Source organism: Hylobates moloch, unplaced genomic scaffold (assembly GCF_009828535.3).
Source record: "Hylobates moloch isolate HMO894 unplaced genomic scaffold, HMol_V3 SCAFFOLD_13, whole genome shotgun sequence".
Classification (NCBI taxonomy): Eukaryota; Metazoa; Chordata; class Mammalia; order Primates; family Hylobatidae; genus Hylobates; species Hylobates moloch.
In genome coordinates, this window is record NW_026652288.1 from 52,253,908 (window position 1) to 52,266,045 (window position 12,138).

The 12,138-nt window shown below is 48.3% G+C and overlaps 1 protein-coding gene across 1 annotated transcript in view; it reads left to right on the forward strand.

The window, feature by feature from the left end:
* The window catches only part of LOC116481044 (keratin, type II cytoskeletal 5), a 28,644-nt gene extending 28,410 nt beyond the window's left edge, over nucleotides 1-234 (forward strand). The window contains exon 9 of the mRNA XM_032173673.2: nucleotides 1-234. This exon is cut by the window's left edge and continues 16 nt beyond it. Coding sequence (XP_032029564.1) covers nucleotides 1-234 — 234 coding nt within the window.
* Nucleotides 235-12,138: the final 11,904 nt, after the last annotated feature.

Below are 12,138 nucleotides of genomic sequence, written 5' to 3' on the forward strand. Positions count from 1 at the left end.
GTGGTGCAGTCCACCGTCTCCAGTGGCTATGGCGGTGCCAGCGGTGTCGGCAGTGGCTTAGGCCTGGGTGGAGGAAGCAGCTACTCCTATGGCAGTGGTCTTGGCGTTGGAGGTGGCTTCAGTTCCAGCAGCGGCAGAGCCACTGGGGGTGGCCTCAGCTCGGTTGGAGGCGGCAGTTCCACCATCAAGTACACCACCACCTCCTCCTCCAGCAGGAAGAGCTACAGGCACTGAAGTGCTGCCGCCTGCTCTCAGTCCCACAGCTCTCAGGCCCCTTTCTGGCTGCAGAGCCCTCTCCTCAGGTTGCTTGTCCTCCCCTGGCCTCCAGTCTCCCCTGCCCTCCCAGGTAGAGCTGGGATGCCCTCACTTTTCTTCTCATCAATACCTGTTCCACTGAGCTCCTGTTGCTCACCATCAAGTCAACAGTTATCATCACTCAGACATGCAAATGTCCTTTTTAGTTCCCATATTATTACAGGTATCTGAGTCTGCCATAATTCTGAGAAGAAAATGACCTATATCCCCATAAGAACTGAAACTCAGTCTAGGTCCAGCTGCAGACGAGGAGTCCTCTCTTTAATTGCTAACCATCCTGCCCATTATAGCTACACTCAGGAGTTCCCATCTGACAAATCAGTTGTCCTGATCTTCTCCTGCAGTGTCCCTGAATGGCATGTGATGTACCTTCTGATGCAGTCTGCATTCCTGCATTGCTTTCTCTGCTCTCTTTGCCTTCTTTTGTTCTGTTGAATAAAGCAGATTGAGAATGTCAACATTTTGTATTGCTGCCACATCCCGGTTTAGAAACATTCACACCCCACAAATGGTTTCTCATCTTTGGGGAACTGCTCCTCTCCCCACTGACCAGTCATCATGGAGGATGAGTCAGGAGCTCCTCCTCCATAGCCTACTCCATCAGTCAACATTATGTGATTCTGTCGGACACTCCAGTGGACAATCACCAACTACTCAGCCCTCACCACTCGGGACTTTTTCCACAAATGGAGTCTTTTAGAAAGCATCAGAACAAAAAGGGAAGCTAAGTCCTGGAATCTGGATCAGCATAATCTGATAACTAAGATTCATTTATATTTTTTATTTTTCAGCCCCATCATTTGGTGGCTTGGCCCCACACTGATCTCTGAGACTCCCTCTCTCCCTGGCTCCCCACCACCAGGGGAACATTGCACTGACCCTGCAGATCAGAAACACTTGGTAAGAAGCAGGTGCTTGACCCAACTCTATGATTATTAAGACTTTTGCCGCCAATGCTTGCTCTGATATAAACTTCTAAAATCCACCATTCAAACTAATAGATACAGTAAAGGAGCATCCTCAAATCTCAGTGTATGGATTTAAAGCCATGCAGTGCCATATGTGTTGGAATGGTTTTGACACAATTCAGAGATACGTGGGCTGAACTTAAGAACTTATCTTGGGGCCGGACTTGGTGGCTCACACCTGTTAATCCCAGCACTTTGGGAGGTTGAGGCGGGTGGATCACTTAAGGTCAGGAGTTTGAGACCAGCCTGGTCAACAAGAAGAAACCCTGTCTTTACTAAAAATACAAAAATTAGCTGGTCATGGTGGTATGAACCTGTAATTCCAGCTACTCAGGAGGCTGAGGCACAAGAATCACTTGAGTCTGGGAGGCGGAGGTTGCAGTGAGCCAAGATAATGCCACTGCACTCCAGCCTGGGCAACAGAGCAAGAACTCCATCTGAAAAAAAAAAAGAAAAAAGAAAACAAGAACTTATCTTGGGAAAGGCTGGTTAGAATGTTTATGACTGTACACCTAAAAACAGTGACTTTGACTGTCTGTACATTATACCTCAACGACTCTTAGAAAAAGTGAAGTTGTCAAAAAAAAGTCGATAAAATAAATTCATAAAATTTCTTTATAAAATTAGAGAGTTTGTGTTGAGGTGCTGCTGGCAAAGATGACATGGTCCATGAAATGACATGGTCCATGCTGACAGACGACACTCAGATCAACATGGGGGCTGAGCACAGCGGCTCAGGCAGGAATCACTTGAGCCCAGGAGTGTGACACCAGCCTGGGCAACATAGCCAGACCCTGTCTGTACAAAAAACTAAAAAATTAGTTGGGCATGGTGGTGCACACCTGTAGTTTTAGCTACTTAGGAAGCCGAAGCAGGAGGATCACTTGAGCCAAGGTGTCTGAAGCGGCAGTGAGTTATGATTGCACCACTGCACTCCAGCCTGGGTGATGAAGGTTAAGGGAGTTCCTCATTTGATGATAGGATGCAAAAACAAAACGAAACAAAACAAAAACCATGCATGTTTTAACTGTAAACTTTCATGATACTTTTGACAAGCAAAAATTGATGGTTGGACGTTCATGCAAATTGACCAGATATCAACATCAGGGTTGTAATTTTCACTTTTAGACAAAAACAGACTATCTTTTAGGCCATGTTTACACAAGCTTATTCTAGAAACTGGCTAATCAGGTCTTATCTGTGAGCAGAAGAATACAAAGTGAGGGAAACTTCCAGAAGAACAACAATAACCCTTTCAGTTATGGTCATATTTTGCCCATTAGATGCCATAGCAGAGACTCTTTCGCATGCGTCACTACTGTAGTTGAGGTCTGGCCTTCTTCCCATGGTTGTCTGTGGGTGGGCAAGGGTCTTGCCACTAAGCAGGTCATTAGCAGAAGCTTTGGAGCTGGAGGAGACTTTGGGGAATTAGTGACCCCCTCCCTTTCTATCATTGCAGTCTAGGGTTTGAAGTCAAAGGCATGGTGGAAGCAGAGTGTAGGAACTGCCATGTTGTTCAAGTCCCAAAAGCTGTTAGGACAACTTCCCAGTGTGCCAGGCAAAGTCATTCTCCCTCCTCAGGTGAAAAGCACCAGGACAGCAGGCTACTGGCAGTGTCCCTCACTACCTTCAAGTGAAGTCTAGATGCTTACCCGCTCTGAGAGGCCAGCTAGATGCCAACTGGCTTGAGACGTGGAGCAGGCAACCCAGTCACCTGTGAATAGGGTTGTCCAGACAAAATAGAGGAAGCCCAGTTAAATTTGTTGTGTTTTTTTTTTTTTTTTTTTTTTTTGACAGAGTCTTATTCTGTCACCCAAGCTAGAGTACAGTAGTGCAATCATGGCTCCCTGCTGACTGGACTTTGCAGGCTCAAGTGATCCTCCTGCCTCAGCCTCTTGAGTACTTCTGACCATAGGCATGCACCACCATGCCTAGATAATTTCTGCTTTTTTGTAATTTTTGTAGAGTTAGGGTCTCACTATTTGCCCAGGCTGGTTTCAAACTCCTGGGCTCAAGTGATCCTTCCACCTCAACCTCCCAAAGTCCTGGAATTACAGGCATGAACCACTGCACCCAAACCCCAGTTAAAGTTGAACTACAGATAAACAACAAAAATTCATAGTCTAAGTATGTCCCAAATAGTGTATGAAACATACTTAAACTAAAAAGAAACTTGTAGCTGATCTGAAATTCAATCTGAACTACACATCCTGTATTTTTATTTGCTAAACCTAGCAACCCTACCTATGAAGTCAACCTCCTTTATGTTGAACCACAGACAAGGACACAGGTGATTGGACTGCTGCTTTGGATTTCTCCTGTAAGGGGCAGACAAAAGGCAAGGACCAAGCTTAAGACCCTTCCTCCAAACCACCCCCTCACTGTTACCTCAGGCCTTAGCTCTACTCATCTGCCCCAACCCACATCAGCTCAAAACAGACTTGGGTGCCCCTGGGTTGTCTTCATTTGTGAGGTCCTGGTTCATAGTTCCTAGTATCCGTGCCTTTCATGTGTTTCTACAATTTCTCAGGATTCATCCTGTGGGAGGGAGATAACAGCACCAGCTGGTTTGCCATCTTGCCAGGACAAAATATTAATAGTGATTAACTCTGAGGAGTGTGAATTTGGGTAATTGCTATTTTCATTTTCATACTTTTCTGCTACATAAAGATCAACATCCTACTTTTTCCCCCATTGAAATACCACTTTTATTACATGCTGAATTCATGCACTTTCTCTTCTGTTTCATTGATCTCTTTGTCTGATCACACCACTGTGATTACTAGACCTTTATATTACATGCTGGTTTCTCGATTACTTTAGGGTCAGTCTCTGGTGCCTTGTTTTGTCCGTTTGGTGAGGTCTTTTCCGTGAACATCCTCGATGCTCAAGGATGTGCAATGATGTCTGAACCTGCAGAGAGACTTTGGACTGTGGTTGGGTGCAGAATTCTTGCTGTGGGGGGATATGAGCAGGTTACCTTGTATTCTGCCATCTTGGTGGCATTCACTCTGCTACTTACATGTTGGTTTCTTATACAGCAAGTCCTACTCATTGTTTGTCTTCAATGTTTTCTGGTTATTCGTGTGCATTATGTTGTTGTTGTTGTTGTTAGGTATCCCTAGTTATCTCAGAGTTTTTGTGTTACGAGTTAGAACTCCTTTCTCTCCATCATGTTTTCTAATTACTGAAAGGTAATGCATGAAAATGATTGATTTCTGTACCTTGATCTTGTACCCGATCGCCTTGCTAAACTTTATCTTCATTTTAAAGATTAGGAAACCAAGCCTCAGAAAAGTTAATTAACTTGGCGAGTAAGAGGCAGAGCCAGGATCCAAGGAACAACCTGCCTCACTTTAGGAACTCTGCTCTTCTGCATTCCTAGGGAGGTGTGGTCTTACTCAGGGAATCTGGCTCCATCACCTCCCGCTCTGGCCCCAGGAGGGAGGGAGAGTTCTGCCGGCGTGAACAAGATGAGACTGACCGCATTCCCCACCACTCCAGTCCTTCCTTGCTTTGCTTGCCCTCTAGTGAAGGAGCTACTGCTCTGGGTGCTAAGAGGAGATGCCAGAGCTGGCTCCTCACCTAAACTAGGCATCTGCTGGACGGTGACATCGGCCAGTGCAATGCTCGCCCTTTAGCCTGGAAATTCCAGCCCGCATTGGGAAAAAGAGGAATGCCTGCTTTTCCTCCAAGCGTGCTCAGCTGACTGTTCTCTCCTCCCCCAGCTCTGGACTCCCTCCAAGCTTTGTTTTTGTCTTTCCTCCCCCTGGGAGCCTATGCTAGTCTCTGAAGCTTTATTTCCCCTACTCTGACTTCTTGCTCATTCCTTGGTGATGAGAAAGCGATGAGTGAAATGTGACTGTCTTTAGCCTGTGTTACCTTTGTCTTGGAAAATGTCTTCAAAAGTTCATTATTTGTTCATAGGTGCCTTATGTCACTCAGCAACCCAGCAAAGTCACTCAGCAATACAGTTTAAGATTACCTGTGGCATAGCAGGGTCCTGAATACTTCAGAACAAATTAAAGGAGGGTAGGTACGTTATCAGATGCATGTCGAATTCAACTGAATTATGTGCTTACCTTTGAAAAATCCCTCTCACCTGGCAGAGCCAGAACTATACCCATGAACATGCACACACACTCCACATAAACCAAGAGGCAAGGGCAATGCATGCAAAGAATGAAGGAACACGAGCAATGGCAGGTCCAACTTCAGAGGGGCTCTGTGGGTATGTCCCTTCCAGGAGAAATTTTGAAAGATGCAGGGAAACCCTATTTCCATCCTAAATCCGTAAAATACCATGATGCCTAAAGAGCATTATCAGGGTAGAGAGTATAGATGCTTATCTTAGAGATTTTTTTTAAAACCTCCATTTATTGCAGAATCATACCCCCTAAATCATTCCAGGAAGAATCTACAGAAATCTCTACAACTTCCCTTAGAAGCATATTTTTCTGTTCACCAGTACGACATAGAAGTCCTTAATGGAATATTTCTTGCCAATTAAGTTTACTCCCTGATGGTAAGAGCAGTAACAACAAAGAAAAACATTGGTCTCCTGTCATAGTTCCTTTCCCCTTTGCTCCCACCTCTGTTTCCCAATTCATTGGTCATTTTCATTAGTCTCTGGGCTCTCCCTAGGTTGACTAACTCTTGCTTAATAAACCAGTGCTGGGGGGTGAATGAAAAGCACTTTCAGGCATTTCCTTTAAAAGGAATTCCTCTCCCTCACGGCCAGATGGGAGAACAGCCAGAATATCCATAGATAGGATCGTGCAGAGGTCATCCTGGCATCTGCCTGTGGGCCTTCTAAGCCATTTTACCCTTTTCTGGGAAGGGAGGAAAGTGGTGTCCTGGCCGCTCAGATGTAACCTGCATCACACACACAGCCCTGGTCTGTTCAGTGGGAACTATCTTACTCATGACATCCTGGTAATAGATCTGGTTTTACACCCTGGAAACCCTCCTGCAAGCGACATGTCAATCAATTGCACTCTGAACACACACAATGAGAGCTGGCTGATTAGAAGAGCCCTCTGCTGAGTCCTCCTTCAAAGAGATTGATTTTTTAGCAAGAATGAGTCATGGGCCCTAATTTTACTTTCCTCTGAGTTGGAGCTTTCAAATATCTACCCCTCTTAAAGCAGAGCAGGAAGAGGTTTCTGTTCTCCATTTACATTGAGTCAGTCACTCCTAGCATAATGGCTCTCAGTTTCCTGACCTCTTTGTCATTGTCACCATCCTCATCATCAGTATGTGCTGATTTAGTGCCTACAGGTCAGCTGGGTGTCATGCACCTCAGAATGAGGCAGGAATTCCTGGGCCAAGACTGGGTGCCCAAGGGACCCGCCCTCTCAGGATCATGGAAAACACAGCTCCACAGCTACAGAAGCTCTCATTCATGGAAACACACAAGCAAACAATGCATCACCTGGATGCCTCATGTCGGACACAGCTTTACAGAGACAAGGCAGGAATGCATTCAGTGATCCCATCTGAAGTGTCTGTGGGTGGATCCACTCTGATTTATCCGTGGGAAATATTTAGACTCAACCAACGACCTCGGCCTCCCCTCCTGTGCTTAGCGCTACTTCCCGCCGTGCTCCTGTGTGTGCCCGAGATGGGGCATCTGGAGCCAGCAGGAGAGCAAGGATCCTCTAAGGCCCTCAAGGCCCATCCAGAGACTGCACCACTCACAGTCTGAATTTCATTTTATTTTTGAGACAGGGTTTCACTCTATCACCCAGGACGGAGTGCAGTAGCACATTCACAACTCACTGCAGCTTCAACCTCCCAGGGCTCAAGCCATCCTCCCACTTCAGCCTCCTGCGTAGCTGGAACTACAGGCACACACCACCATGCCCAGCTAATTTTTGTATTTTTTGTAGAGATGGGTTTTGCCATGTTGCCCAGGTTGGTCTCAAACTCCTGGGCTCAATCGATCTGCCCACCTCGGCCTCCCAAAGTGCCAGAATTACAAGCATGAGCCACTGTGCCTGGCCTATATTTTTAAATTCTGTTATATACCATTTTACATGATGCCTGCTTCACATGTGTCGGTTCTATCTTCCCCACAGCCCAAGCCCCTAGTGGGCGGAACTCATGGAGAACACTTACCATCTGCTCCAGCACACGTATCAGTGTGGCATGGAGCAAACACTGTTCTGGGGGACAGGAGACAACTGTCCTATTGCAGTTTTACTCTAAGCTTCCTGTCAGGCCTGGGCCTCACACTCCTCATCCATGAAATATGGGATCTGTATGAAGTGTGCTTCCTGAGCTTTTCTGGAGTTGCAGTGAACAGCAAAGGCCTGGCTACAAGACTGCATGGCCACAGCCTGGCCACCGATGGGGAGATGGCCTCCCAGGTATCATGAGCTCCCCGTGCACACCCTGCACCTACCCCTAAAATGACACTCTCTCTTAATGACCCACTTCCTTGTCACCATGCTGGGACTTTGCCTCCCTCAGTGCTGCATCCCAGTGCCTCACGTGTCATAGGTCCCCAACAAATACTTCTTGAAAGAATAAATGCTGAGCAAAGGCAGCTTGTTTGAAGGCTCAGGTCAGCTATGTCTCTCAGATATAACTGGGAGAGGGAAGGGGGCTAGCAAGCAAGAAAGAGGGAAGAGTTTTCAGGATGTCCAAGTTTTCAGTGTCCAAGAGACACTGAGGCAGTGCCAAGCCCAGCACAAGGGTGAGGCTGCTGCTTTCAGCTCGGACTTCCCATCAGGTGACAAACACCCCGAACCCTCCACAGCAACTTCCAGACCTGGTGACACTGGGGAGGTTTCAGCAGCATCCCACAGCGTGCCAGGATCACCAGCCCCTGAGCCTGCACCCACAGGCTGAAACTCCATGCCAGTGTTCACCAGGCTGGTTTCTAGGTCCTGTGCTCCTCAGTTCAGAGAGGGCCTCTGGGTCCCCACCCTGAGGAAGAGCTGGAGCGGCATCCCATTTCTTCCCACTTTCCCTCCCTGCAGTTTCCCTGTGGGGCAGCTTCTCCCCAGCACAAGCCACAAAGAGATTTGGTGGAGGAAGCATCCTAACCCTGGGAACAAACGAGGCCATTAAAGTGGCCGAAGAAGCCAAGCACAGTGGCTCACACTTGTAGTCCCAGTACTTTGGGAAGCCAAGGTAGGAGGATAGCTTGAGCCTGGGAGGTTGAGGCTGCAGTGAGCCGTGATTGTGCCACAGCACTCCAGACCCTGTCTCAAAAACAAAAACAAAAAACAAAAAACAAAAAACAAAAAACAAAAAAAGTTGGAGATGAACGGCCAAGATACACCTGGAATTATTCAGTCTCCTTCTGTTGGGGTGCCGTGGGAGGGCCCCTGAGAGGCTGGCATCTCACCAACACCCTCATTCCAGGAGGGCCCCACCTGTGCCTCTCAGGCAACAGGGAGGTTTCTTGCTGTGCTCTCTAACACGGAGAAGCCTCGGGGCTAATGTGGGGCAGCAGAAGGGATCAGGAGTTCTGGCCCAGCTACCAAACAGCTGTGTGGCCTTCGACAGTTCTCTTCTCTCTGACCCCAGTTTCCTCATCTCCAGGGCTCCTCCAGCCTTTAAAGACTAATTCTGCTCCTTCACTTCTGTATCCTGACACACCCAGGCAGCACCACACTCATGTGCAGATCGCTGTTTTGTGAATGTTGTGAAGACAGAGTGTCTGTGTGTCTACCTTGTACGTGCACATCTGTTGGGTGCGTCTGAAGGGCTGGATTATGGAGGGACAGGACAGTTTCATCACACTTTCTTAAGCCTGAGTTTGAATAAAAAGAGCACACCACTTTCCTGCTGAAATGGACTGAAAGGGGAAGTTGTCTGCCTACCTGCACAGGCTCTACGTCTGCCCATCAAATCTGGGCCCATGTGAAGTTGCTGTTGAGTTGGCAGTGGACAGGAGCGGATCAGGTGAGTGTGGCCATTTGCAAGCAGACGTCTCAAGTCCTGCACCTTGGCAGTTTGTTCAGATCAGCTGGCACCTTTAGTGCCCTTTGGGGAGCAATTATTGCTGCTGACCACAGGCACAAAAGGGGCTGTGAGGTGGAGGATCTGAGGCAGGCTGGGCAGTACCTGTTAGACACACCAAACATTGAGGAAGTGCGGCCACCCTAGCACAAATAGTGAAGACGGCAAAGCATTTCTGGCCAGTCTCAGGTGCATCACAACAGAATTACCTTCTCCACACTCGGCCCCTGGGAGTGTCCACAACAGAATTACCCTCTCCACACTCGGCCCCTGGGAGTGTCAGCTGGGAGACCCGGATTGTGTCTGCCTCTCCAAATCACCTCTACTCCCCTCCTCTTTCCATATAAGCTCCAGGAGGGAAGGGAGTTGTGGCTGCTTTCTTCACTGCTGTATCTCCTGTGCTAGAACAGTGAGTACCTGGCATATTATAGATGCTAATAAATAGTTACTCACTAAAGCCAGGACTCCACAGAGAGTAGAAGTCTGGGAAGTCTAGCAGTAGAGGAAATGGGGGTAGGTGGTTGTGGCCTAGGTCCTCAGATGCTGTGCGCAGGCCCCTAGCTCTATGATTCAGGCCAGCCTGCTCTAGGGAGGTAAACCCTGCTGCCCCATGGTCTTTAGCCCTGGCGGCCCTGCCCTGGCCCTGGCCTGGCTGGAAGCCAAAGCTCTCTGGGGCATTCCCCACTCCTCATCTGTGGAAGACGCATCTCCCACCCACTTCCTCTCCTCCTCCACAGCCCTGATCGCCACCTGGCCCCACCTCCTGGGATCCACCACCTGCCAAGGACGTTAGTGTTCCTCCCGGGATGACAGAGATCACCCTGAGCAAGATGGGCAGAGAACAGGGAAATTGAAGAGTTTCCCTCTCCCAGCCTCATGCACCAGAGCACAAACCATGGCCCTTGAATCCAGCACTCCTCCAAACTCAAGAAAACTCCTCTCAGATAGACCCAATAACACAGAGCTGGAGAGGGCTGCAGAAAGACTGCAGAACAGAAAGGAATGTGTAGTTCTTCTTTAAATTAGACAGCCTGAATCACACAAACTTCTACCACAATTCTATCTGGGGTGGTTAAGAGGCTAGTCAGAGCTGGGAGGAAAACGCCCAACCCTCAGAAGTGGACTAACACTCGTACCACCAGAAAACCAAGATATCAAAGGGCATGCCAGACGCAGGCACTCCAGGGAAACAGCGTTAAGGGGTAGTGCTGGGCCCAGTTCATCTTCGATGACTTCTTAGGGATAAGTTGTAAGCAGAATTACAAAGAGGTTAAAAACAAAACAAAAATGTCAGAAAGTGAAGAAGGTGTTAACAATCTATGAGTTTTGAGATTTTTAAAAGGGTGGTGACACAAGTTGCCAGGGAGGCCAGGTGTCCCAGGCACTCTTCTAGATATTGACCACCAGGATAAAGGTCACTGTGCAGGTCAAAGGTCACAGAAGAGGGAGTGGAAGAGGAAGGGAGGTGAACGATCTCTCTATTTCCATCTAACTCGGCAAAGCCTGTGAGTAAGACCGTCTAGCTTCAGAAACAACAGTCCTGGAAAAACTAGAGGGGAAGGAGGAAAAGAATAAATGAGCAGCCCCAGGCAAGAGGTGATGGCTGAGAAAAACCAGAACAGAAACAGAATGAGATGAAGTGCCTGGGAAGAGGGCCCCAGCAGGGGACATGGGAAAGAAAGGAATGGCTGGAAGGGAAGGCAGCCTGGAGCCTGCTTCCCATGTGGGAAGCATGGTGAGAGAAGGCTGGGGACCTCCCTTCCCGTGGACATGCCAGACCAGCCACTCACCACGCCTGGACCCTCCAAGGCCTTTGTTTTGTGAAAAGCTCTGCAAGCATTTGCTTAGTATGGCTCAGGAAACAAGTGTCCTTTCTTCTGGGGGCCAGGTTATCATGCAATGAAGAGTACAGAAAACAAACATAATTATTCTTTCCACTTGAGAACCATGCACCACCCTGGCTGGGGTTGGCAACGGAGCCAGGTGAGGGAACTCCTCTGCTCTTCCTGGCCTGTATCAACACAAGCTGTGATTCATATCTTTCCTGTGGAAACTGAGACTCCCAAATAATCTCTAGATGGGGGAGAGGCCTACCCCCTGGCCTCAGCCCCAAGGAGGAAACAGCTTAGAGAACAAAGAACTACTGCTCCAAGTGCCAAGCTGCCATTCCAGGCAGGTGAGAACGTCTGCCAAATGGTCGGTTACCGGCGTGCCCCTAAAAGGACACCTGTGTGGAAAGACCATGGAATCTGGCTCTGCTTCTTGTGGGTCTGTCTGACTAGTTAACCATTCTGGGCTCAATGCCCTCGTCCACGAAATGGAGACTGAATGCTGATTAATTCCTCTCTTACTCTCCCAGCCTTCAAAACCGCAGCAAGAGGAAAGCAGGCAGCAAGATAAAAGAAGATTCAGGCCAGGCGTCGTGGCTCAAGCCCATAATCTCAGTAGTTTGGGAGGCCAAGGAGGATGGATTACTTGAGCTCAGGAGTTCAAGACCAGCCTGAGCAAAATGTCGACACCCAGTTTTTACAAAATAGTAAAAAAATTAGACGGGCATGATGGACCATGGCTGTTGTCCCACCTACTCGGGGAGCTGAGGTGGGAGGATCACCTGAGCCCAGGAGGAGGCGGTTGCAGTGAGCCGAGATTGAGCCGCTGCACTCCAGCCTGGGTGACAGAGTGAGACCCTGTCTCAAGGAAGAAAAAAAAAGAAGAAGATTCAGCAATGTTTTGGTTTGACTCTTCCCATGGTAGAGATGGGGCAATGAGATGCAGAACAGACAGATGAGGTGCCTTGAAGTCTTTGTGGTTTGTAGACTAATATAGAATGTAGGGCACAGTCTACAAGGTTAACAGGAGAAACAGGGAAGGAACGGATCCT